This window comes from Nematolebias whitei, chromosome 10, assembly GCF_014905685.2.
Source record: "Nematolebias whitei isolate Nwh7 chromosome 10, NemWhi1, whole genome shotgun sequence".
In the NCBI taxonomy this organism is placed as follows: Eukaryota; Metazoa; Chordata; class Actinopteri; order Cyprinodontiformes; family Rivulidae; genus Nematolebias; species Nematolebias whitei.
Genome location: NC_056507.1, coordinates 18,159,130 through 18,182,994, shown reverse-complemented (window position 1 = coordinate 18,182,994; position 23,865 = coordinate 18,159,130). Strand labels below are relative to the sequence as shown.

The window sequence follows — 23,865 nt, the reverse complement described above, 5'->3', positions numbered from 1 at the left end:
AGGATCTCTTATAGCGGTCTGTCTTACACTGAAGACACTCTTTATTGTTGTATGACAGTCTGATGAAGATGGTGCAGTGTTGTCTGTAATGTTCTTCATTTCATGAAGAATCATTCTTTGTACAATCATCTCCAAAGGCTCTAGAGGAGTCCCCAGAACTGAACCAGCCTTCTTTATAAGCTTGTTGAGCATTTTTAAGCCAACCATTCACCCATTTACATTTCTTTTATTCACAATGTCTTGGTTGTACCTGTTAGACACTATGCAGGTATGCAAAACTTTCATTTTGATGCCAAATCAGGAAAATAAGTTTTTACTGTACCATTTCTGCTCACAACCTTGCATTTAGCTGTATGTGACTCAGAATGCTTTGCAAGCTGTTTGTGGTTTCAACAAGGCAGTGAGATCTTATATACACAAGCTCAATTTAGAGCTCTATGTCATAACAGGAAATGATGTCACCTAAGCCTCAGGTTCAAAGTCTTCTATCCTGTCAGCAGCCAGGCTGTCAACATTTAGCCCTATAAGAAAGTTGTGTTTTGGTGCACTTTTAGTATATTTAAATGCACTTTATGTCATCTGTATAAACATAAGGCCGTTTGTCAGTTTTTTGTTGTTTCTTTATAAACACCTCTTACACGTGAAATTTGTGAGAGCTCTCTCCCACTCAGTAACCTCCTCTTCGGTTTGTTCACTGTCGCCCACTTGCTACCATCTGTTCCACACAAAGATCTCCAACTACTAGCTTCCTCAGTTTGCTGTTTAAAGTAAGTCTCAATGAGCTAACCACAACAGCTATCCATTTGCTTCTCCTTTTCCCTGATTATTTTGCTTATGAGTCAAGTGGAATTCACATAAGCTGAATGCACATTGTGGTTTTTAACCACACCTTTATTTGCTATGGCTGGGCATTTTCAAGCATTGCTGGTCAAAAAAGGATTTAGGTGGGAGAACACAGCTGGTTGCATCTCTTACTAAACCAGTCATTGAAGGGGTGGCCACACGTTTCCTTTTTTGTCTAATAGCAAAACAATAGTATCGGCACTCTGAAGACTCAACACAGGAAGTAAGCATGAGGACATATGGCAAAAACATAAGCCTTTTTATAGTGATTTACCAAATGCACAGGGATTCAAAGCAGCTCCAGTGATGTTTGAATTGAAAAAAAAGAAGCACATTTTTACATCAGAAATAGCCTTGAAGTAAGTAAGTCATGTTTTACTTGGGCTGTTTATATAAATTTCTGGTCATTTTGTTTTTATATTGTGACAAAATGATTAACTTTGGGTATGAAAAGTGTAGTCAGATGAAAAATAATGCTGTATAGTTTCCCTAATAATAAAACAGATAAGAGTGTCATATATGATCATTTTAGAAGTTTTATATACACAAAATGTTTACAGTCCATCACAAGGCTATCATAGAATCATTTAGTGGGACTCTGTTTGTTTGGGGGCTCCTCAGATTGAAGAAGTCCTTTGGATGAAGGACGAAACGTCTCAGCAAAAAAAGACACTGCCAAGATGACCTGACTGAACATTGTTAGATTTTTACCTGGATTATTGAGCTTGAACCTTGGTATAGAATCATTTCATTTTAACATACTCGTATTTATATAAAAAACGAAAATTAAAGCTCCTAAAAAAGATTCTGCACAAATAGAAATTCATATAAAAGTTCTGTCTAATGTTTAACCCAGAAGCCTTCCAACGAAGTAAATGGGCTAAAAACAAAAACAAGTGGCTTTTATTGTAATCTTTATCAATTTTGGTGTAAAGAGGTGATTTTTGTGGCAATTTTAGATACCCACACGCCCTGAGAGACGGCATTTGTAAGGTGCCAGACAATTTTTTTGGCATATTGCTTCATCTTTTACTTTACATTGCAGCTGGGAGTTCATGCCAAGCATCTTCTCTTTATCCTGACAGACATGGTGGAGACGGGTTAGAAACAGCATCTTACAGACAACTTTTTCAAAAGTTTAAATTATTACATTGAAAGACTGAAAGCATCTGAGAAGAAAAGGGACATTGTAGAAATAAATAAAAACCTCAACATCGAAGTGAGTCAGTTGTTTTGACTAAGATATGACTTGTGGGTCTTAATCAACACAAATGTAATTAAATGTGAATAAATGTCTGATTTTGATGACTTTGTCTGTGTGGCAGCTGTTTCAGCCACGAGAGCTCATTATATTGGGGAAGTCGGTTCAGACAGAAATATCCCATAGTGAAACAAAGCATACGAGTGTTAGGGAAAACTGAAGGGTCTTTGTTTGAAATAGCAGGTGTTCTCCCACCTGTTTGTGCCTGCCATGTCAGAAATGCATGCTGCCCCAGCTGGCAAATCATCAGTAATGGTGAGCACAACATTTGTAGCTACGTACTCGCTTGTCAAATCGAACGTTACTGAGAGGGGCTGAAGTAAACCTTGCTGCCTTTCAGCTTTAAAAACCTTTCAAACAATAACGTTTGAACTGATCCAGCAAAGTTAAGTCGGGTCCTCTGGACGGTTTCTTAAATGTTTAAATTTAATAGATGAAACGTTTCAACAAAAACAAACTGTGACTTAACTTTGTTGGATTTTTCAACCTGGATTATTGAGCACGAGTCAGGATAGTTTGAACTGATCATTAAAAGTTATTCAGATTTCTGAATGCGTTTTTGTTTCTCGCCATGCATTCAAATCAAAGTCGTCTTGCTTTTCTTAGCTTGAATCAAGGCAACGGTGTTAATTGTCAAAACGACATAGAAAAGTTTTTTGTGTCACAAAAAATTCCTAAACTTCTGTGAAATATTGATTTAAAACTTTAATTTCTTGTTTAAAGACAAATGTATGCTTGTTTATTACACCTCATTGCCATGATGCAACTATTGTTGTTGGCATGGCAATAAACCAGATCTACTATTACTTATGCTCTTAGCTTGAATCTGCCATGACAGCTTTTAGCTGTGCAGCACTGTTTTAGTTCCCTAAATTGTAGTTTAAAATAAACTTCAGATGGTAGCTAACAGTCAAAAAAGTGAGACTGCTTAAGGTTTTTGTACATATTTTTAACTCATACATGTTTTGGTAAATGTAGCTAGTATTTTCTCTGCATCCAAACACCCCTCTGAAGTGCTGATATGGCAAATTTAGAGGTGATGCTTTTCTTTCCCTGAGCCAAGCTGCTAAAAAACATTAGATCACAGAAATCTAGAGTCCAACTGGTCAGGTCAGGGTTACGTAGTGCAAAAAGGAGAACAAACCTCAGGTCTTCTCCTTCTTCATGCTAGTGCATACATGTTCTGACTGTTCACACACACATACACATACTAGAAAAAATACCCTCATATTTCTCACTTTGTCATATTTCATATTACTATTTATAACTAAACCTCAAATATAGTGAATAAACAAGTATGGTTTGTACATACCACTTTTATTTTTCAGTAGAAATTCAAGTGTTTTTACTTAAACCTACTTGATTAATGTAATGTTAAATTTGTCTAAGTCAGAAAACGAACAAGAATAATTCTCAGGGCATCCGGTGTAAAAACAGCCAAGTCTTCAAGTTGGTTCACTGTGGTGGCCCCTGAGGAAGGGAGCAGCCGAAAGAAGAAACCCTGTGCACACCCTGTGTGTCCTAAGGATGGAAAGTAGGAGTTACAGTGATGGCTTGTGTATAAAGTCTTCACTGCACAAATTATTTGACGAGATTCCCTCAACCTTTATAATGGATGTTTTGGGGATTAATCTAAACTGGTCGACTCAGGCTGATGAGATGGATTTACAAGTTACATTTTTGACAGTTCAAACCCAGAACTGCTTTGAAGTGTCAAAAAGCCAAATCACGTTGACTAAATGAAATCACACTAGAATGGTGAATATTATTTGAAAATTGTTTGGTTATTGTTTGAAGCAACTGATTCATTCTGAGTATTGAACCTCAGTTTAACACAATAAACAAATAATTTGTAAACATAAGGTTCTGTGGCTTATAAATTGGTACGTCTCCTTAAAGTATTCAGCATGCCTGTAGCATATTATCCAGGCTTTAGCATTTGATGTCAGATTTGTAAATTTTTTCAAATGACTGTTCCTTTGGTGTTTTATGTTGGCTAAGTGATATGAGTAGGGCTACACAATTGTTAAATTCCTAATTATGGTATTGGTTGTTCTTCATTGAAACCAAAGATTTGACCATAAATGCTATCTTCTTGGTTCAAGATAAACCATCGTCACATACTCGTGTGGGAAAGAGTTTAGTCTTGAGCAGAGGCTAAATCATCGTTCTGTCCATATGGTGACTGTGGTTTAGTTCCTCCAGTGATATTTGTTCTGTGCACCGCAACACGTTCTGTCATTAAAATAAATCTGGTGAGAATGTCTCAAGGGCTTCCCTATCAACTGTCTGAGTATGTCACAGTTATGTGTGTTTTATTTAAACAAGTCAGTGTCATCTTTTGTTTCTTTCATCTTGCGCTTTATCCATGCTAGTGATGGAAGAAAAGGTCCTGGTTACAATGTCTTCTAAAGTAGATATTTAGATCACATTAGTGATGTTTACACTGATTGTGATGATTATTGACAGCCTGTTTATCTGCCTCTTCCTAGACTTTGACATGAAGAAAGATATAGATGCACTGATAGAAGAGGAACGGGCTGAAATCATCTCTAAATATGACAAGGTAAGCAGGTCTACAGGACTACAATCATCATGAGTGAAAACATTTGTGGCCCTGGTTTGGTCATGAACATGGTCATTCTAAAGCTGTTCTGCTTGTAAACTGGAAAGAAAAAATCCTACAAAACTGAGAGTTATGTTTTTTTGTACTTTCATGAATATATTTCCTAATTTTACTGAATCTCTTAACTTTGTTGCTTTGAGTTATAAGGATTAGTAATATATATTAGTTCTTGTTTTGATATAAATTCCAACATTTCAAATTGTATGTGCTGAAGCGCAAGGAAGGGACAGATTTTTTTTTTTTTAATACTTTCAATCTGTATTATCTGATGTTTTAGGGCAGACAAGATGGTATTAACATTGACCCATGGGAGGATGCCAACTACAACATCTATAAAGTCACGGACCGCTTCGGCTTCCTGCAGTAAGCTATGTTGAAGTATTTACAAGTAGTATCTGTATCTGTGTTTCTGTCCTCTGTCTTTATGCCTCTCACTATTCTCATATGGTAATGATCAAAGTGACTATTAAACACAATGTTTACATCATTAATTTATTTTGTATTTGTTTTTGCTCCAGTGAGGAAGAACTCCCAACACCTACTGCACTTGAAGAGAAGGTAAGGACAGGTTGTTTGTGTGTGTGTTTGTGCAATGCATTTCCATTTTCTCTATTTCTGTAGTGGACAATTTGTTTGTCTCTGTTTGTTCTTCCTAGCAAAAGCACCAGGATATTGAACGAGTTCAAAAATGGCTGAAGATGGTGAAGAAATGGGACAAGTACAAGAACAGTGAAAAGGTTGGCAGTGCCTGTCGTAAGACACAAATACGCTTCCTCAATTTAGCCTCGTTTTTCCTGATCTGTTATGTCAAATTATATTTCTGTTTCTGTATTTAATTTGTTTTCCATTCCTAATTTAGGAATAGCTATTTTTTCCTTCCCCTCTGTGCTCTGGGGACTTGAAACAAAAATATGAATACAAGTAATGAGTTCTAGCCCTTCAAGAGTTAAGACTGTTCTCCATATTGCAGCATTTATACTTGAATCCCTGCCTCTTGTGTTGACGTTTCTTTATGTCCCTTTTATTTGTCTTTTATGTTTCAGTTGGTGAAGCGTGTGTTTAAAGGTATACCTCTCCAGTTGAGAGGCCAAGTTTGGGCCTTGCTTTTGGACATAGAAAAAGTTAAGCAAGAAAATACAGGAAAATATGAGGTACGACATTTTTTCATTGACAACAATAGCTAGTGATCTTTAAATATTATATAAAAGTTTAAATTAGTTTTGCTGCCTAGTTTTGCAATAGTTGTGACGTCCATTCCCCAGAAAATGAAGCAGCAAGCTCGTAGCTTCTCAACAGAGATCAAGCAGATAGACCTGGATGTCAACAGAACCTTCAGGAACCACATCATGTTCATGGATCGCTTTGGAGTCAAGTGAGTTCTGATGGAGAAGCATACGTTTCAATATTGCTAACAGGAGATCAATACCGTGAGACTGTCCAAACAGAAAAATGTCTATAATCCATTGTTAATATATAAGTCCCACAGCTATCAGACTCTAAATCCTTTTGTTTAATTATAAATATTTCAACATTGGTGAACATCAAGAATCTCAGATTCATAAACTTTAAATATCTTCATTTATGTCTAGAAAGTTCAGTGCGGAGCTCAGGGCTATTGTAGTTACTACTACATCAACAGATTATGTCACTGACTTACAGATTTGTGTAGTTTATCTTCCAGTAATGCCTCGTTGGTCAACCATTTATGTATTTGCTTTGAGACCCACCCTAGAAATTCTGTTATCTTAAGCACCCGTCTTAGGGATTTTTCCAAACACACAAACATCATTACTGTTTAGATTTTTTCCCTAAATTAGTTTTCCCCTGACTGCTTGCATGTTAGATAAGATGCTTTTGTTTTCTGGTACTCAACACATGTACAAATTTGACTCGCTGAGACTCCTGCAGGGTGTGACCTCTGATCTAAACCTTGAAGTAGCCACACACACATTACACACTTGCACAAAAGCAGAGTGGTGGTTTCCTTCTCTCAGCATTTTATTAGCCTTCCTGTCGATGCACAAAGCCCCACAGGAAATGGCATTCAAACGGGACCTACACTATCAAAAGTACCGGTACATGTGTGCAAAATAACACTGAAACAAACAAATGTGTAAAACTAATTACATTAAAAATACCCATACCATAAATATATATATATAATATCATAACAAATAAATTGAGCATGCATCAGGATACATTAAAAATACATTAAACAACCTTCAAAACACAATCGTCTTGAACAAATATTGCATGTGTCTGGGACAGTTGTTGAGAAGCTACTTAGCATATCTCAAGTGTTTTAGAGAGATCTTTTCTTTCTCTTTGTGATGTACTTCCCCTTCGATTCAAAGCCACTGAGCCCAAACAAACCAAAACACTAATTCATCCTGCTCCGCTGTGCTCTGTCCCTGCCAGTCCACAGCTGTCTTACTCACACAGAGACACTGACAGCTATTTAAAGCGCCTTTCCTGTCTCTGCCGTTGTCTATTAGGACATGTTTTTATTATGGAGGCCTGGAGGGGAGACATCCTCTCTATATTATATTTGTTAATGCCCTGCTCACACACATTTATACAAACACAATGGGTGCCTTGTGCTCACTGTCTGAAACTGTTAAATCTCCAGATGTAATCAGGTGAACAAAGCCACACTCTCCAGTTATGGAAACCGTATAAAAGATGTGAGCTTTGGAAGCGTATATTCAATTCAATTCAGTTTATTTATATAGTGCCAAGTTACAACAGAAGTCATCTCAGGGCACTGAACAGGAACATTCATATATATAAAAATTAAGTTAACATTATTTATCTGAGGAGCAGACTGCTTTGAATTTAACTCCATCACAGAACTCTCATCTTGAGCAAACACAAAGACAACAGTGGAAAAGGAAAAACTCCCCCATGAGGAAGAAACCTTTAGCAGAACGAGGCTCAGGACAAGTGGTCATCTGCTTTGACTGGCTGGGTTTGAACAGGAAGGAGGAATAGATACACAATGGCAGGTCGAGAATCACGTTAAGATAGTAATAGTATCAAATGAAAATTATTCAGTTTTAACAATTCATTTAAGGAAATGAGGTAAGTTTGTCCTCCAGTAGTCAAAGCCTATAGCAGCATAACAAGCCAACCCTAACTATAGTAATATTACACAGGTGGAAGAAGGCAGTTCTAGTAATGATTTTAATGTGGGGGATAAAAGACATGTCCTGATCAAAAATAACACCAAGATTTTTAACATTAGAACTGGAGGCCAGATTAATGCCATCCAAGGAGGGCAAAAGACTGAAAAAAATATTTCTAAGGTGCTCAGGTCCAAAAACCAAAACCTCAGTTTTATTTGTATTCAAAAGCAGAAAATTTAGGGTCATCCAGGTTTTTATGTCTTTAAGACATGCACATAGTCTAAGTAGCTGATTGGATTCATTGGGTTTCATGGACAAATATAACTGTGTATCATCAGCATAACAATGAAACTTTATCCCATGCTGTTTAATAACGTTACCTAATAGAAGCATATAGTTTAAGCACTGAACCCTGATGAACGTCATGGCTAACTTTGGTGTATGAAGAAGATTCATTATTTACATTTACAAATTGGAATCTATCAGATAGATTAAACCAGTTTAGAGCAGTTCCTGTAATCCCAATATCATATTAAAGTCTCTGTAGTAGAATATTGTGATCAACTGTATCAAATGCAGCACTGAGATCTAACAGGACCAGTGTAGACACCTGTCCATTGTCAGAGGCCATGAGGATATTATTAGTAACTTTCACCATGATAATAATATGTATGTATATATTTATAATATAATGTAAATGATTTTTTTGTGCAACATCTGCTTATAGATATATAAACAGAGCTAAAGATTCTTTTTAAAATGCTGCTGACTGATTACTTTAAACTGTTGATTCCCTAAAATAGTTTTGTAGGATCCTCTTTGAATACTTGCATATTTATTGTTCAGGAATCAGATCCCTGTTTTTAACTGTTTTTTATTTTTCATTCTGATTTTTTTTTTTTGTTCATTCTTCAGGCAACAAGCTCTATTTCATGTGCTGGCAGCTTACTCTGTCTACAACACGGTACGTTTTTGTGTGTGGAAAAATGTGCACATTCCTAATGCAACGTTGCATAATATGAAAAAGTTTTGTGCACACCCGCCTTTCAAAAGAACGTTTGTGGCACAACAGCTCTTACCGGTAGTTCATCCATTCTGCTGGTTTCTGTACAGCAGAGAGCAGGCCAGGCATACCCCCCCCCCCCCACCCCCAATCTGTTCTCACTATAGTTCAGAGCCTCGGGTGAGATCTTTTATTTATGATTGTGGCTCAGCCTGAAGGTGCTGCATCCGAGTGTTACAATCAGAATATTGGTGATCCCCCATTCATGTTCACATTGTTAAACTAAGCTCGTCTGTATACTTCAAATAATTATAGTGTATTAGTCTTTCTTAATTAAAAACAATCCAGAGCATTACCTGTTTGTTTGTTTTTTTTGTTTTTATGTGAGCCCTTTTTTTTGCTCTTAGGTTTTTAATCATCTTTTGAGTATCGTCTGCATGTCCTAATTTTTATTTGTAATTTTGCATTTTTAATATTGTTTTTGAAAACCACAATTTGTTTTATTTGAAAAGACCTCATGTATCCACCATAGTTCGATTAGATTGTTCCAGTGGGCCCAAGTAAGATTAAAAGAGAGACTGAGGCACAAAAAGGGTGTTTCTTCTTTCTTTGATAAATCTTCTGGCCTGTGTGCAGATAAAAAAGTCACATTGTGATTAAATGCTTTTAGATGTATAACAAGACAATTTAGTAAGTAATTCAACTTTTTTTATTTATTAAACTGAATAAATATTTCTTATAGTAATCTTAACTGCTGTTTGCTTGACAAAAATACTTTAATGTGCTATTAGGGTTAATATGAGTGAACAAAAAAAAAAATCCTGGACTATTTGTTCACCAAATTTACACAGTTTTGGTTAAAATGTGGCAGAATGTTCACAAAAATTAAGAAAAAGCAGATTTGTAATATGACCACTTATAATAAAACACTGTTGAACAGAATACTAACCTACACTCGTACATGATGGGGATTTTCTTTCTAAATTCAGTAGTCATTCCTCTGTGGCAGAAAGGTTTGAGCCAGAGGAAATGGGCATGTGTTTCCCCCTTTTTTCCTTTTTCCCCTCTCCTCAAAGTGCTCAAAAGAAATTGGGTCAGTAGGAGAGCCAAAAGAGGAAAGCAGAAGTAGAGAAGGGATGTTTGTGTTTTTCACGTATGTGACGGTAAAGAGGAATGTGAAATATGTGTTGTTTAACCTCTCTTTAACCCCAATTATATTTACCGTACTTCCTTGAAAGGATACTTTTGAATGTCTGTTTCTTTTTGCAAAGTAAATTTGCCTTAATATGGACAAATACTACATGTGTGTCTGTGCATCTATGTTAGCCTAGGGCTAGTTTAGTGTACACAAGTGAATTATTCTGAAGTCAGCTTGGCATAAATTCAAGTTTAAAACATGACTATACTGAGAATGTGTTTGTGGCTAACTGTTTTGGGTAAAGGTGTTTACAGGAGAAATGTTGCTGCTGCGTCTCAAGCACACTAAAACCACACACTTTCATAATCTGACTTCAGATTACATTAGACATACACTACATACCCTACATAACACTTAGGCAAATACAAATGACTATAATTTATTAGAGCATGGGCTATTTTGTTTACCTTGAGCTTTGTTGTCATCTATCTTTACCAGGAGGTGAGCTACTGCCAGGGCATGAGTCAGATTGCTGCCATCCTGCTCATGTACCTGAATGAGGAAGATGCCTTCTGGGCTTTATCTCAGCTCCTCACCAACAGCAAGCATTCCATGCATGGTGAGACAGAGGAAGAGCGGTAGACAAAAGCTGATTCAAGTCTTTAAAAGGATTACAGTCGACCACAAATTTCTGCTATATCGACTGCAAAATGAGTTAGGAGTTTCTGGAACTGTTCTTAAGTGGTTTTCCCCTTATCTGAGCAACAGAACCTTTTTTCCATGTGTGTGAATAACATACAGTCTTAAGACCACTCCGTTATTGTATGGTGTTCCTCAGGGTTCAGTCTTAGATCCTATTCTGTTTCTTTTATACCTCAGCCCCCTTGGAAAGATTATCAGTAGCTTCAATAATGTGTCTTACCATTTCTATGCTGATGACATTCAACTGTATTGTTCCTTCTATGATGCAAAATTACACAAGTTAGCTGAATTAGTAAACTGTGTTTCCCATATTAAGGCATGGCTAGCTAAAAACTGCCTTCAGTTAAATTCTAACAAGACTGAAAGCCTGATCGTTGCTCCTGAACAGAAAGTTCCTTGGATCAAGCAACACTTGGTTCTCTGGGCTCCTCTTCTCAGCTGAGCCTCAGAAACCTCGGTGTTCTGTTCGACCAGTCCGTGTCCTTACACAAACATTTAAAGCTTCTGGTAAAAAACTGCTTTTATCATTTGAGCAATATTTCTGAATTGAGGGTAATGTTATCCAAATTTGACCTGGAGATGATCATTCATGTTTTTATCTTTTCTCGTTTAGATTATTGTGATTCCCTTTTTACTTGTTTTAGCAAATCTGCTGTCGCTCGTCTTCAGTTGGTCCAGAGCGCTGCTGCAAGGCTTTTAACAGGAACTAATAGGAGGTCACATTACACCAGTTTTATCTTCTCTTCACAGGCTACCTGTTGAATTTAGAATTAATTTTAAAATTTTAGTTTTGACTTTTAGAGCTTTAAATGGACAGGCCCCCAGTACATCATTGAAATGTTGACTCCTTATTCTCCAGCCTGCAGCCTTTGGTCTTTAGCACTGAACCTCCTAAAGGTCCCTAAGACCCGGTTTAAAACTTGGGGTGTCCTATCCTTTCAGACTGTAGCCCCCCGACTGTGGAATGCCCTGCCCCTGTCTCTTCGTGTGGCCGTCTCTGTTGAGTCCTTTAAAAAGCAACTCAATACATTTTAATTCAGACAAGCTTTTAGTTAAATGTTTTACTGTTTTTATCAGCTGCTCTTATTTTTGTTTTATTTTAAGCCTGTATCTGCATTTCTGTAAAGCACTTTGTGATTTTTATCCATGAAGTGCTATATAAATAAAGTTTACTTACTTACAATAAAAAAGGATAAATGAGACGTGGTTTGAGATTAAATTGTTTATTTTAATCTATTATTTGTAGATTCAGCTTCAACCACCACACACATTGTCAGCATTTCTAATCTATTGGTTTTAATTTAATTTCCCTTTTAATCTTTGTTAGGGTTTTTTATCCCTGGATTTCCCAAGCTGCAACGCTTCCAGGCTCACCACGAACTCATCCTCTCCAGTATGCTGCCCAAGCTGAAGAAACACCTGGTGAGTTAACAGTACTGATGCTCGAGCGCTGCTGCTCATCATATGATGTTCATTACTTATGTTGAACACGTTGGGCCACATGAAGAGGATGTTACTGTTAATCCAAGATTATTTAGAAAGTGATGTCTAGCTAAAACAAACTTCAAGGAGCAGCTTCTCACAAAATCAGCTCCTTGTTCCTTGTCCTCCACAGGACAAAGAGCAGATGACAACAGGGATTTACACCACCAAATGGTTTCTCCAGTGCTTTATTGACAGAGTGAGTACTAAGATTTTTTAAGGCCTTTTCAACCTGAGCAGAATGAATTGCCACATCTTGCCATTTTTTTTTTTATATTGACTGTTTATTTTTTATCTAACAGACCCCTTTCACTCTCACATTACGTTTATGGGATATCTACATATTGGAAGGAGAGAAGATACTAACTGCTATGGCCTATACAATCCTCAAGTTACACAAAAGTGAGAACAAAGCCATTTACCGTAAATTGTCTCCACTTGTGCTGTGTTAAATCAAGCAAGTCACTCTGTGGCCCAGATGTAGCAATGCTGGCTGTTGCTACACCACTGAGCGTTACTGTGTGGATTTCACCACGCACCTCCTCTCAGTCGGCTGCATCTTCGCTGGATGGCTTACATAATAAGAGCGGTAGTTGCTGAGGAGAAAAATGGAGAGCTGACTTTTCATTGGATGCACTGACAGTGTTTCATGTTGTTGTGCAAGCTATCCTGCACATCAAAGCATCTCGTGCAGCTTAAAGCTTGGAAGTCCACACTCTCCAGTTTTGACTTGAGAAGTTTAACTCCCAGGATGGAATTCAAAACGTCTTCAACTACAGAACAAATGTTCCAGTTTTTTGCCTTTTTAATCGTAAAATTAAATTACCATCATTGGCAAACCAGCTCTAATTTGTAGTTCACTATATTCCATAAATGAAGTGATGCTTATCCTTCTTGATGTTTGCTTTATGTCTGTAATCAGAGCGCCTGATGAAGTTTCAGTTGGAGGACCTGAGGGAGTTTCTTCAGGAGCAGATGGCTAATTCTTTCCTCTTTTCTGACGATGGGGTGATTGAACATTTACAGGCTTCAATGTCAGAACTGCGCAGTAAAAAACTGGATCAACCTCCTCCAGGTGCAGTAGGAGTTTTTATTTCTTGATTCATTAACCTGTTTTTTTCCTGAAAGACTTTGAAGAGCATTGATTCTTAAAAATTTGTAAAACTTTTTTTTTCTTTTTCTTTTTGCATAATTATGAGAAAGTTCTGAAAATGTGACAAAAATTAAAGAATATCTGAGATATAAGTAACCAAAGTGACATCTTTTACATTTACTATCTCATGTGACAAGTGTAATTTGTTGGACTTTTTAAAATACACTAGAAATCTATTAACTTTTTTTTGTTGTTGCTTTGTTTGGATTTTTTTAGCCAAGTCGGATGAGCTGCCAAAGAAGCCTCTGGGTCAGGAGAGACCAGTTCTTGTGCCATTGCAGTCTGACTCACCTGTGGAGGTCAAAGTAAATCTGCAGGCTAACAACAAGTCCATTACAGAGACCTGCCAAACAGGTGGCTCCACTCTGCAACAAACTCCTTCCTCCACAGAATCCCAGAATTCAAAAAGTCTCTCTGGACCAGACACGCCTTCATTGGACATCGATGTCCAGATGCAAGGAACACCTTCCTCCCTGAGGTCTTGTGTAGTGCCTCCATTACTCCCTAAAGCAAACAAGCCCACTGTTAAAGTAGGGTTGGTGAGCAACACAAAGGACTTGCTCCCAGAGGTTTGCATAAATGATAAAAATCACAAGAACCAAACAAATACGCCAGAGTCCCAAGAGGAGTTTATGGATTGGCCTCCACCGTATGAACCTTCTGCTTTAGACACTATTACCATGCAGACTGAAGAGGAAATCAAGGACCTTCCAGACTTACCACCTCCACCCTTCTTCCCTGAACAGAGTGAGCAAAGGTCTCTGAAAAATGAGTCTTCTACCTTGAGGGCCACGACTGGCTCGGATATCCAACGTCGCTCTCCTTCCCCTCTATCAACCTCACCACTGGTCACACAGATGCAGGCATCCCCCAAACCGAGTCCAAAACCACCTTTTTCTGTCAATGGCACAAAGAGAAAAAGTCCTCCTCACTCCGCCTGCACATCATCCTCATCTTACTCTCCCAGACTTCTGCCCGCAAAACCAACAAAGTTCCCAATTTCCCTCTACGTCCCTGCGTCCATGGGAGACAGACGGCCTTCCAACACCTCCCAGTATGACAACCTCTCTGAGGCAGATGACGACGATCGCTTAGTGGAGAGACTGCTGGCCTCAACTCCTGAGGAGAATCCCAGCATGCACAGCGTCCCACCTTATACCACTGACAGAAACTATGACCCTACCTTCTACCCTGTGCCTCCACCTCCTGTCTTCATTCCTCCATCTCCATCCCCTGTTCTTACTGCAATGTGCGCTCTCCCCAGCTTGCCTCAAGAGCCAGAATATAGAGGCGAGGACAGCTGGGTGGAGAATTCAATTATTCACTCTCCTCCACCCAGTTTTGCTGACAGACTTGTTCCATTTCAGTGTACCACCGCCACCTGTTCAGACACACACACAGCTGCATCACCAGTCTACTCCAAGAATTTTTCCAGAGGCCCCAGAGACCATTCTGCTTTTCCAGCACCTTTGTTGTATACAAGGTCTCCCTCAGGTCCCTCCAGGTGCTCAGGACAGTCACCAGTAGGTGTGGTCCTGGTTCAGTCCAGCCCAGACTTTTGTAGGACTCCTCCTGGTGGACAGAAGCTGCCAAAGTCTATAACTTTTTGATAACTTTCAATGTTTGTGTTCATGCTAACGTGAGGTGGATTCTTTAATATTGCTTTGATTTCCAAAGCCACCTACAAGATGAAAGGCCAGTAGCTCTTCAGGTCGTCAAAGGGTTTTTGTGTGCATCAGTGAAAGGACTTTTCATGCACATCTACTGAACAGATCTCTAACAGTTGCTTGCCCTTTGTAAGGGAAGTGATGTCAAACGTATGTCTTTATTATTGACCACATGGAGCGTTTGTAATATGTAGACTGCTCTTGGTTACTCATGTGACCACAACTGGTTTCATTTTGACTGATGCTATGCAGAACCGCAGACAAAAACCTTTATCTGATGCCACCTGCACAAGACCCCATTGCTCAGTCTTTAGTTATTTTCATTTTGTTCCAACAAAGTGTTTCACGCTTACCAAGGTGCACTGAGTATAGCAACATAAGGGCTTTTAGGCTGCCAGGTAATCAACTTGTAAATCCATTTTCAGGACTTCATGGTAAACAGTGAGCTGGCTTATTGCAAACTCTGAGAAACTCATTACAGCTCTTAAAGTTTAGCTTCATACTTGACAACTGAGGCCCCCCCACTAATGCCATGTGAAGTGTTTGTGAAACTAAAAAAGGATTTCTTCAAGTTATAACTACCAGCAGTGGTGAAAAATGGTGCAATACATTATGAATGGAAATACTAACCCAAACATTGATGCCTTAGGTCAGTTAGCAGTGTGTGTTCTGCAGTGTGTGTGTTAAATTGTTTTCTTTCAAAGCCCTTTTCATATTGCTTTACATGTGATTGTGGGTTGTACAGAAATAATATATTGTGCATATGTGTTAACATTAAAAAGTTAATGTAACATAAGTGGCACAGTCTTTGTTAGGAAAAACAATTGTAGCTCTATCTAGTGGCCAGAGATGGACCGTTACAGAGTTTAAACTTTAAATTGAAGTCGTATTTCTTTATCCATACAGTGATCCGTTAATGATGAACAATTTCTGCCTTTAACAATAACCATGATGCTCATCTGTGGAAAAAAGATTGTTACAGATCAGGCAGCAAAAGTATTCAAAGCTTATTGTCTTTTTTCAGAGCCATTACGGTGATTTTGATGTACATTTGCTTAAAGAAAATGTTTGTTTTTCTTTAATAGAAGTTGAGCCTTAATATATCTGTAAGATCTAATGCATAGTTCACCATATATATATATATTTATATATAGTTCAAGTTATACCATATTGTGTTCAAATATCTGTATTGTCTTTTGCACTGACATTTGCCAATTTAAACAGATTTTTGCAGCTTGTTTTCCTTCATTGAATTGCAAATTATTGCTTAAGGACAAACTGATGGTGCATTGCATGGACTCACAAGATGATGCGGTCTGGGCACGCTGGAGGTTGATGAGACTAAAAATCGCACATCACTGCACATCAAAGTTGAGTTTGGTTTTCATCGTGGAGACAAATTCAGACTAGAATTTTTTTTACATTTATGCAACTAGAGTTAAAAAATAGCTTTAGATACATCTTTGTTAATCAGCCAATCCTAATACCGCTTTCAGACTTTTATTGCACACCCACATTCATGTTCTACATTATGTACAAATCTCAAGTGACTTCATTTGAAGCTATGGGAAAGTGTTTTTACATAAAGTAATTAGTCATGTTTTAAACACCTTTCATTAGGAAGCCGATGCACAAGCTGCACTTGATGGGGCATTTTACTGGTTTAAAGCCAGCACCCTGTACTGCAAATTAAATACATCACCAGTTAACATCTTGATTAACAATTCCTTGCATTTTGAGATAAAGTATATATAGCTATATGCTTAAAAATGCAAATATTGCTATTTTTTTTATACATTTCACAGAAAATAAAATCACCCGTGTAACATGAGAAAATGTTGATCGTTTAATTAACTGATAATTGCTTAGTGTTTTACTACAAAACAAACAAGTTTTTATTTATTTTTACATCTTTACAACTACTTTTGTTTGCACCTTCGGCATGAATTCTGTCCATCCATCATATAAATAAGTAACTTTAATTGCACGTTGACTCCAGAGTAACCGTGTCATTTTGTAGCAGCAGCTCCCACACCCCTCGGAACAGTCATATCCTGAGCTGACTCATGAGGTCTGAGAGAGAGCTGACGCTTTCTCTGAGCTTCGAGTCCTCCTCCTGTCCCAGCGATACTCCAGCCAGGCGTGTTGATCCGTTTGCTCCCATTACACAAGGCAGACTCAGGAACACCTCTGCACCTATGCCACCCCAGCCCTACAAAAAAAATACATATTTGGTTAAAATCCATGTAACTACATGAGTCTGTTAGAATTGGTTGTTGTTTTAATTGGTCAAACTACCTGAGCCAAGGTGGAGACTGAGTGTGCCTTCATCTTATTCGTCAAGATGCTGTTGGTGATGTCAGCGGTGGAAAGGCCCACAGACCACGACCTCTGACCTCGATTTTTTATGAGCTGAAATGCTCTGCAGGCGTTAAAGTCAGAAATAAATTAAAAAATACATTTGATTAAAATGGAAAACTTCTCATTAAAACAAGATTTTTAAATGTACAAACAACGTGCCTATTTCATGTTAAGTAAATTAATCATCTCATTAAATTAAAATGTCCTGAAGCCATAAACTGAATCTTTTAACGTGAGGTGAAAGTAGTTTAAGTACCTGTCTAAGAGGGGTTTGGTAGTACTGGATCCCGGTGCGATCTCAAGTGCTCCGTTGGAGCTCAGCCCAACGTTACTCATCACAGACACTGCAGGGACAAAAACATGTAAGGGCTTAACAACACGTCACCAACAGTTAGCTTTCACGTGAAGAACATACAAGATTAGCTGGTGCTGCAACTCGACCAGTTCTGAACACAAGACAAGGATGACTAACAAAAGAGATAAAAATGGAAACTCTTAAAAAGGAAATGGGCTAAAAATCATTCAGATTGTGCAATGTCCATATAATCTTTCAACAGTTCTTTTTTTGATTTTGAATTCCTGCAAAAGGCAGGAAGTGATGTTTTTGTGTGTTGGCAAAATATCTCAGGAACCACTACATCTATTTAGTGCAACTTGGATGTACACCTACAACTTTAGATCTTTAGAGTCAACCACATTCAAGATGACTGTCGTAGACCTTAGCAAACATAAATAATCCTATAATTCAGTCCGTTTAACATATTGTGATAAAATATGGTGTAGTAGTAGCTGACGCTGCTTATTGTGCAAAATGTTTGCTTAAAACTTTAGCATCAACTGATGAGTCAACCATTTTTGTTGTTTTTCAGAAAATAGATTTTTTTATTATAGAAGAGTCAAAGTCTGACCCTTTGTGTTTCTCCTTTTTTGCCTTTCAGGGCTTCCATAGAAGCATTTGTGTAAACATACACGTACTCTTATCACTTTACACGTGTAAACATTCAACTGTTCTTTGGCTCACCTTTGTTGTCTGATAGTTCTCCTATGACCCATGCAGGTTTGTGCGTATTCAGATTAATATCCAGAACGTAACTAAGCCGCTCCGAGTCCAGATTACAACCTGCTCCGATCACATGTGTTGGAGGAAGGCCGCTCTGTCTCCAGGCAACATGTGTCATGATGTCCACTGGATTTAAAAACAATAAAAAAGTTTATTTAAAGAGAGCAAGAAAAGGGTTTTAAAGGAGTGTCTGCTTTTGCTACTGACCTGGTTGTGATGCAATGAGCATTACAGCAGTTGGGCTGAGATGGGCCAGTTTTGGGATTATTTTTCTGTACAAATCCACGTTAGTCTGAACCACGCTGACATACGACTGCTCGCCGCTCCAAGCGTTTGCCGTTACCACAACAACCCTGGAGCCAGCCGAAGCTGATAAATCTATCAAAATGTCCAAAACATCATCAGTTTTTGCAGAAACACAAAGATTAAGTATATTGTTCTATCAGGATTAAGAAAACATATATTTTGTCTCAGACAGGCACCGTTTTGATGAGTCATGAGGTACAGTCACAAGAGTCACAGCATGACCCCCCCCCCCCCCCCAAAAAAAAAAAAAGTGATGCACCTTTGGATACCTCCACTTGCGGGACACTAAAAATCTCTAGGTCTGTACTGCCACCCTTGGTGGAGCTTTCAGCAACGTCAATGAAAACAAGTTTATCCACATTACACTGCAAAAACAAAATGAAAAGCGTTGATTTTTTTCCCATTAAAGCTATAACATCTTAAATCCTTGAATAAAACGGTGAATACCTTTGATAAAATGCTCATCACACATGCCATTCCTAAATCTCCGCCGCCGATTACTGAAACTTTCATCAACTGTTGATCCTGATGTCCGACTCCACCTAAAAACAACAAACGTTATTAGTCTTTTATTAATGGCCGTCAGTATAAAAGCCACCGAGCGAGTGAAGCACCATCACTGAGCTTGAGATTAGAGACAAACGCCAGCAGCTCATGGGGGTCTTTGTTGTCCCCCGCAGTCTTTGAGGACAACGGTGGATCCTCTTCAAACTTGACACTCATCTCCTTCAGAAGACCAACAACTGATGACTTGGGCTGTTGCAGAGCAGAGAAAGACCTGATGACGACGTCAGCACAGAAATGTGTGTTTAAAAAAATATATCTCACATAGTCCCAGGTGTGGAGTCCAGGCAGGTGGATCCGTCCTCTGGCGTCCACATGCTTGCCCTCTCTGATGACCATGTTAGAGGTGGGTTTCAGGAGACATATAGGAGGAGTGAAGGGAAACGAGTCCAGAAGCCACAGCTGGATGGGGAAGTTGTAGGAGCGACCTTAGCAACAGAGGGGCTGCTATTAAAACATGCACGATACTCATTCTGGAGTAATTTAATTAGGCATAAAGATTTCAATAAATGTGAAGACATTTCATCAGCCTTACCTTCGTACTTCACAGGAATGACTCCGGTTAATTTCACGAGATCTTTCTGGCTGCTGTCAGTGAACGCTGAAATCCAGAACAATTACTGTCACTTTTTATAACGGATGTGAAACTTAACGGAGGTGAACGGAGCACAGAAACTCACTGTATGTGCCCGTGGACGGTTTCATCTCAGGGAAGAGTCGATGGATTTTCTGCAGCTCCTCTACAGCCAAATCATGAAACTTGTACTAGAAAAAAAACAAGCAATTGAAAGTTGTGTGGATGAAAAGTTTCTCTGCATTTTTTTTTTTTTTTCAGAGAAACTTAAAGACTCAAAAACAGGGTTGAATTTTAGATTGACTTTTTTTGTTTGTTTGTTTGTTTGTTAAAGCAAATCTGGCAGGATCATTTTTACATTTGTGTTGGATATAATCCTGAAAGCACCTTTACTCTGAGATGAGCCCCCAATTCAATTGATTTTTAACATCTACTATTCCTAAACTGCTTTATTGAATTATTTTTCAAGTTCAATTTAACCCCATTTAACAAATTACAAATCTATTATTGGTAGGAAATTAACTGATTTAGGTGCCATTCAGCTAATTAAAGTAATTTTAAAGTAAAAATATTGTTTATAATTTACACAAATCAAGTACATACAAATTATTACACACATATGATTGGTTTAATTTCAACAATTTGTTTTTACAGAGTAGCTCAGATTATTTTACTTTACATGTTGCTTTGAATTTATTTTTTAAAATCAAAAATGGCTTAATAATGCATTATTATTAAACAAATACTCCTTTTCATGTGTATTGACTTACAAATACTACAGCTAGAATGAAATTTTATTACAAGATTTAAAAAAAAACATTCACATTTGAAAGTAAACGATGTCAAACAGCCCAAGGAACTGGTTTCAGTCCATATCAGATTACTTGTATAAAGTAGCAGTTTTGTTTTATTATGTTCATCTTGTTTTTGACTTTCTCCCTGACGTAGAGGAAACAGAGCTGGTTCTGCCAGTTACATGAGAATGGCAGCGACGAACATAAACTAGCCTGCGATGCTAACCGGCTTTTATTAATTAGTTTTAATTTAAGAGTTTTCAAGTTGCTCTTTTGTAAAATGACTGACCTTGGCGAGGATCCGCTGTATTTTCTCTGGTTTCAGATCCATCTATATAGATACAAAAAATTAGAACAAAACAAACACTCGACTCTCTCTTGGTTTTGATATTCTTTAACTTCGGCTCAATAAATAAACTTCCGCAAACTTCGAAGGAGCAGCCAAAGGGAAGCTAAAAGGCGCTTACGTCACCGATCGAGTCAAACTCCGCCCATTTGTCACCGTAATTTTATGGCAAGCCGTTTTAACATTTAATCAAACCAGTGCTCTCCACAAAATTTTTTTTTCATTAAACTTTTATTTATACAGGTTAATCTCATTGAGTCTCGGAATCTCATTTACAAGAGAGATCTGAATTTTTTTTTTTAGGTGAATACTTTTTCAAGTATTTGGGAAATGAAGGGTATGAAGGAAAGATCTTTAAAGGAAGCAGAACTGACATTCTTCCTAGTTAAGAGACTCTTTATTGAAAATTTTTAATTGGACATGTCTAAAATACATTATGGAAAATAAAATAATAATTTTATGTTCGCCAGAATTGTAGTTATACTCATGAAAACTCATTCTAAAAATATCCTGGTGCATGCTCAATAAGATCTGAAGCCCTCGACTTCTCTAAGCTTCAACTAGCATCTGCTAAATTCATGGGGAAAACCAATGCAGATGTTCTTGTTTTTAGTTTTCTACATCACCTTACAAACTTTGTTTTTTTCCCTCCTTTTTTAACACCATGTTATTTTCACTTATTATTCTCAATTTGTATGCATCCTTTATGACTGTCTGTTGTTATCATCACTCTTTATTAAAATCAGGCGTCTCTTGTAAATGAGTCCCCGAGGCTCAGTGGCATTAACCTGTATAAATAAAGGTTGAACGAATAATCCAGGTAGAAAAATCAGGTCCTCTGGATGGGTTCAAAAGGTAAAAAAATATATAGAAATGTTATGGTTAGTAATATCACAGCCCCCTGTGAATAGCAAGCAGCCATCAAGGCACTAACGAGCCATTTTTTTAGGCTGATGGCTTGAGCATGTGACCAGCTAGTTTTGAATGTCAACAAACTGGTTGATCTACTATGAGAAGGTGCTATTTATAAAACTGAGCTCAGTACAGCTCCTCTGACTGAAGAAGTCTCTCGGATGAAAGATGAAATGTTTTTTTTTTTTTAACCCATTACATTCTAAAAATCTTTAAAATGACCAAGTGTCGGTTTTATTGATTTGCTGGATAGGTGTATGGCAAATATATATTTTTCCCCCTAATATTATAAAATATTTTTAGTAACAAGACTTTCTTCCCATTTTTAATCTCAATTTAATCAACAACAATAATAATAAACAATCTTAATTCTTAATATAAGTAAAATTCCAAAAAGCATTTCCCCCCCCCCCCATTAGGTTTTCAGTTTTAACATATCCACAACTACAGCTTCCTAGCTCAAATGAATACCGAGGATATTTGAAATTGAAATATTACTAAGACAATTAAGTGTTTTGTAATCCCTTAATATTCAGAACATGTTGACATTCAAATGTGAAAAAAAAAAAAAAATCATTTTGGCCATGTAAAACTGAACACTTTTGTAACTATGGGATTCTATAAATGTGAAATGCAAGTTTCTTTAAGTAGGAACCATGTTTCTGATGTTAGCCATGTGAAAAACAATACTCAAATAAGAGTGGAACCATTTGTCCTAGGAGGAATGCTATTTGAAATATTCTGAAATGTTGATGTTGGGTAAGACAAATGACGTTCTAGAAAGTTGAAATGCTCATTTTGACATGGAAACTAATTAACTATGGGTATGTGGTTAGAAGATCCTTTCCACTGTGTGATCAATTCACAATGTAGGTGAGCAACGAGGGAAAAATAAACTCAAATATGAATATACATCTTATAAGAAAACTATATTTGACTATTTTTACAATAAAAAAACTTGTCAAGGTTAAGGAAGCCAAATTACATATATAATAAGAGTCAAAAACTGACAGAAAAATACAATTAAATCCTTTATGCCATTATATAATTCAAATGATTTTACACAAAATATGAAATTGTAAAGTTTTCTGCACATTTCTCAGTCATGTGTAATTGTTTGAGATGGAGGATGACTCGCTGTGGCAACCCCTGAAGAGGGAAAAGCTGAAAAGAGAAGTTTGAAAATATATTCAAGAACCTCAGCTAAAAAAAGTGGGGAAAAAAATCCAACCTGTCATTGTGTGTTATCGTTAACAATAAAAGTTTTATTTCACATATTTAGATGTTGTAGCTCAACTTTGTACAGATTAGGACTATTGTAGGACCAGGAAAAAACTAACAAAACAGGAGAAAATTTTAAATTAAATATACTTTATGACCTAATGCCTGAATGACTTGTACAAAGTCTTTTTTGTGTCGTCTTTTACTAGAACGTCTCCTTAATCTGGACAGCAGGTAGTAAAAAAAAACCAACATGTGCTGATGTGGATTCTGGGCTTTCACTATTAAGATTGCAGAACCACTGTCCCATCATTCACACAACACTAAGGAACTTTGTCAGAACAGCAGTGGAGCTTCAGTTGGGTTTTTTCCTCTTGGCCTTCTGTCTTTTCAGCTCTTCTTCTTCTCGTCTCTCCTCCTCCAGATCTTCCTGAACGGCCATTCTCAAGCTGAAGTGGCAGAGCAGATAATGATGAATTAAAGCACTACAAATAAAATGCAGTGGCAAATGCACATGCAGTATGAAAACTTTTTATTTACCTCCTCGCTTCTTCGCTCTGCATATCTTTCCAGCTGCTCTCCATAAATTTAAGTGCATAGTCACTCTCCTCTTTGTATCTGAGGAGTTGCACAATAAATACACTTTTAATACACATTTTGTTGAACATTTTAGTGAAACTATGCCGTTTACACAACTTTGCAAACAAATTACTCCATCTCCCCACAA

At 37.5% G+C, this 23,865-nt stretch overlaps 3 protein-coding genes across 4 annotated transcripts in view; 1 reads left to right on the top strand and 2 right to left on the bottom strand.

The window, feature by feature from the left end:
* si:dkeyp-19e1.3 (USP6 N-terminal-like protein) overlaps positions 1–14,943 on the top strand; it is a 25,936-nt gene extending 10,993 nt beyond the window's left edge. The window contains exons 2-14 of the mRNA XM_037682732.1: positions 4,597–4,670; positions 5,008–5,093; positions 5,249–5,288; positions 5,387–5,467; positions 5,774–5,881; positions 5,993–6,102; positions 8,771–8,819; positions 10,495–10,615; positions 12,026–12,120; positions 12,314–12,379; positions 12,483–12,582; positions 13,103–13,255; positions 13,550–14,943. Coding sequence (XP_037538660.1) covers positions 4,605–4,670; positions 5,008–5,093; positions 5,249–5,288; positions 5,387–5,467; positions 5,774–5,881; positions 5,993–6,102; positions 8,771–8,819; positions 10,495–10,615; positions 12,026–12,120; positions 12,314–12,379; positions 12,483–12,582; positions 13,103–13,255; positions 13,550–14,943 — 2,469 coding nt within the window. The 5' untranslated portion in view covers positions 4,597–4,604. The remainder of the gene's footprint in view (positions 1–4,596; positions 4,671–5,007; positions 5,094–5,248; positions 5,289–5,386; positions 5,468–5,773; positions 5,882–5,992; positions 6,103–8,770; positions 8,820–10,494; positions 10,616–12,025; positions 12,121–12,313; positions 12,380–12,482; positions 12,583–13,102; positions 13,256–13,549) is intronic.
* Positions 14,944–16,937: 1,994 nt separating this feature from the next.
* uevld (UEV and lactate/malate dehyrogenase domains) lies at positions 16,938–21,078 on the bottom strand. Its single transcript, XM_037682731.1, has 12 exons — positions 20,949–21,078; positions 19,972–20,056; positions 19,827–19,892; positions 19,556–19,719; positions 19,342–19,483; positions 19,175–19,269; positions 18,987–19,092; positions 18,629–18,799; positions 18,383–18,547; positions 17,618–17,705; positions 17,299–17,422; positions 16,938–17,212 (listed from the first exon to the last, which is right to left on the bottom strand). The coding sequence occupies exons 1-12, from the start codon at positions 20,988–20,990 to the stop codon at positions 17,048–17,050; spliced, it is 1,413 nt and encodes a 470-aa protein (XP_037538659.1). The 5' UTR covers positions 20,991–21,078; the 3' UTR covers positions 16,938–17,047.
* A 2,219-nt stretch (positions 21,079–23,297) lies between these two features.
* The window catches only part of spty2d1 (SPT2 chromatin protein domain containing 1), a 5,414-nt gene continuing 4,846 nt past the window's right edge, over positions 23,298–23,865 (bottom strand). For both annotated transcript variants that reach the window (XM_037682729.1, XM_037682730.1), the window contains 2 exons: positions 23,679–23,756; positions 23,298–23,587 (listed from right to left, as the gene is read on the bottom strand). In XM_037682729.1, coding sequence (XP_037538657.1) covers positions 23,494–23,587; positions 23,679–23,756 — 172 coding nt within the window. In that variant the 3' untranslated portion in view covers positions 23,298–23,493. The remainder of the gene's footprint in view (positions 23,588–23,678; positions 23,757–23,865) is intronic.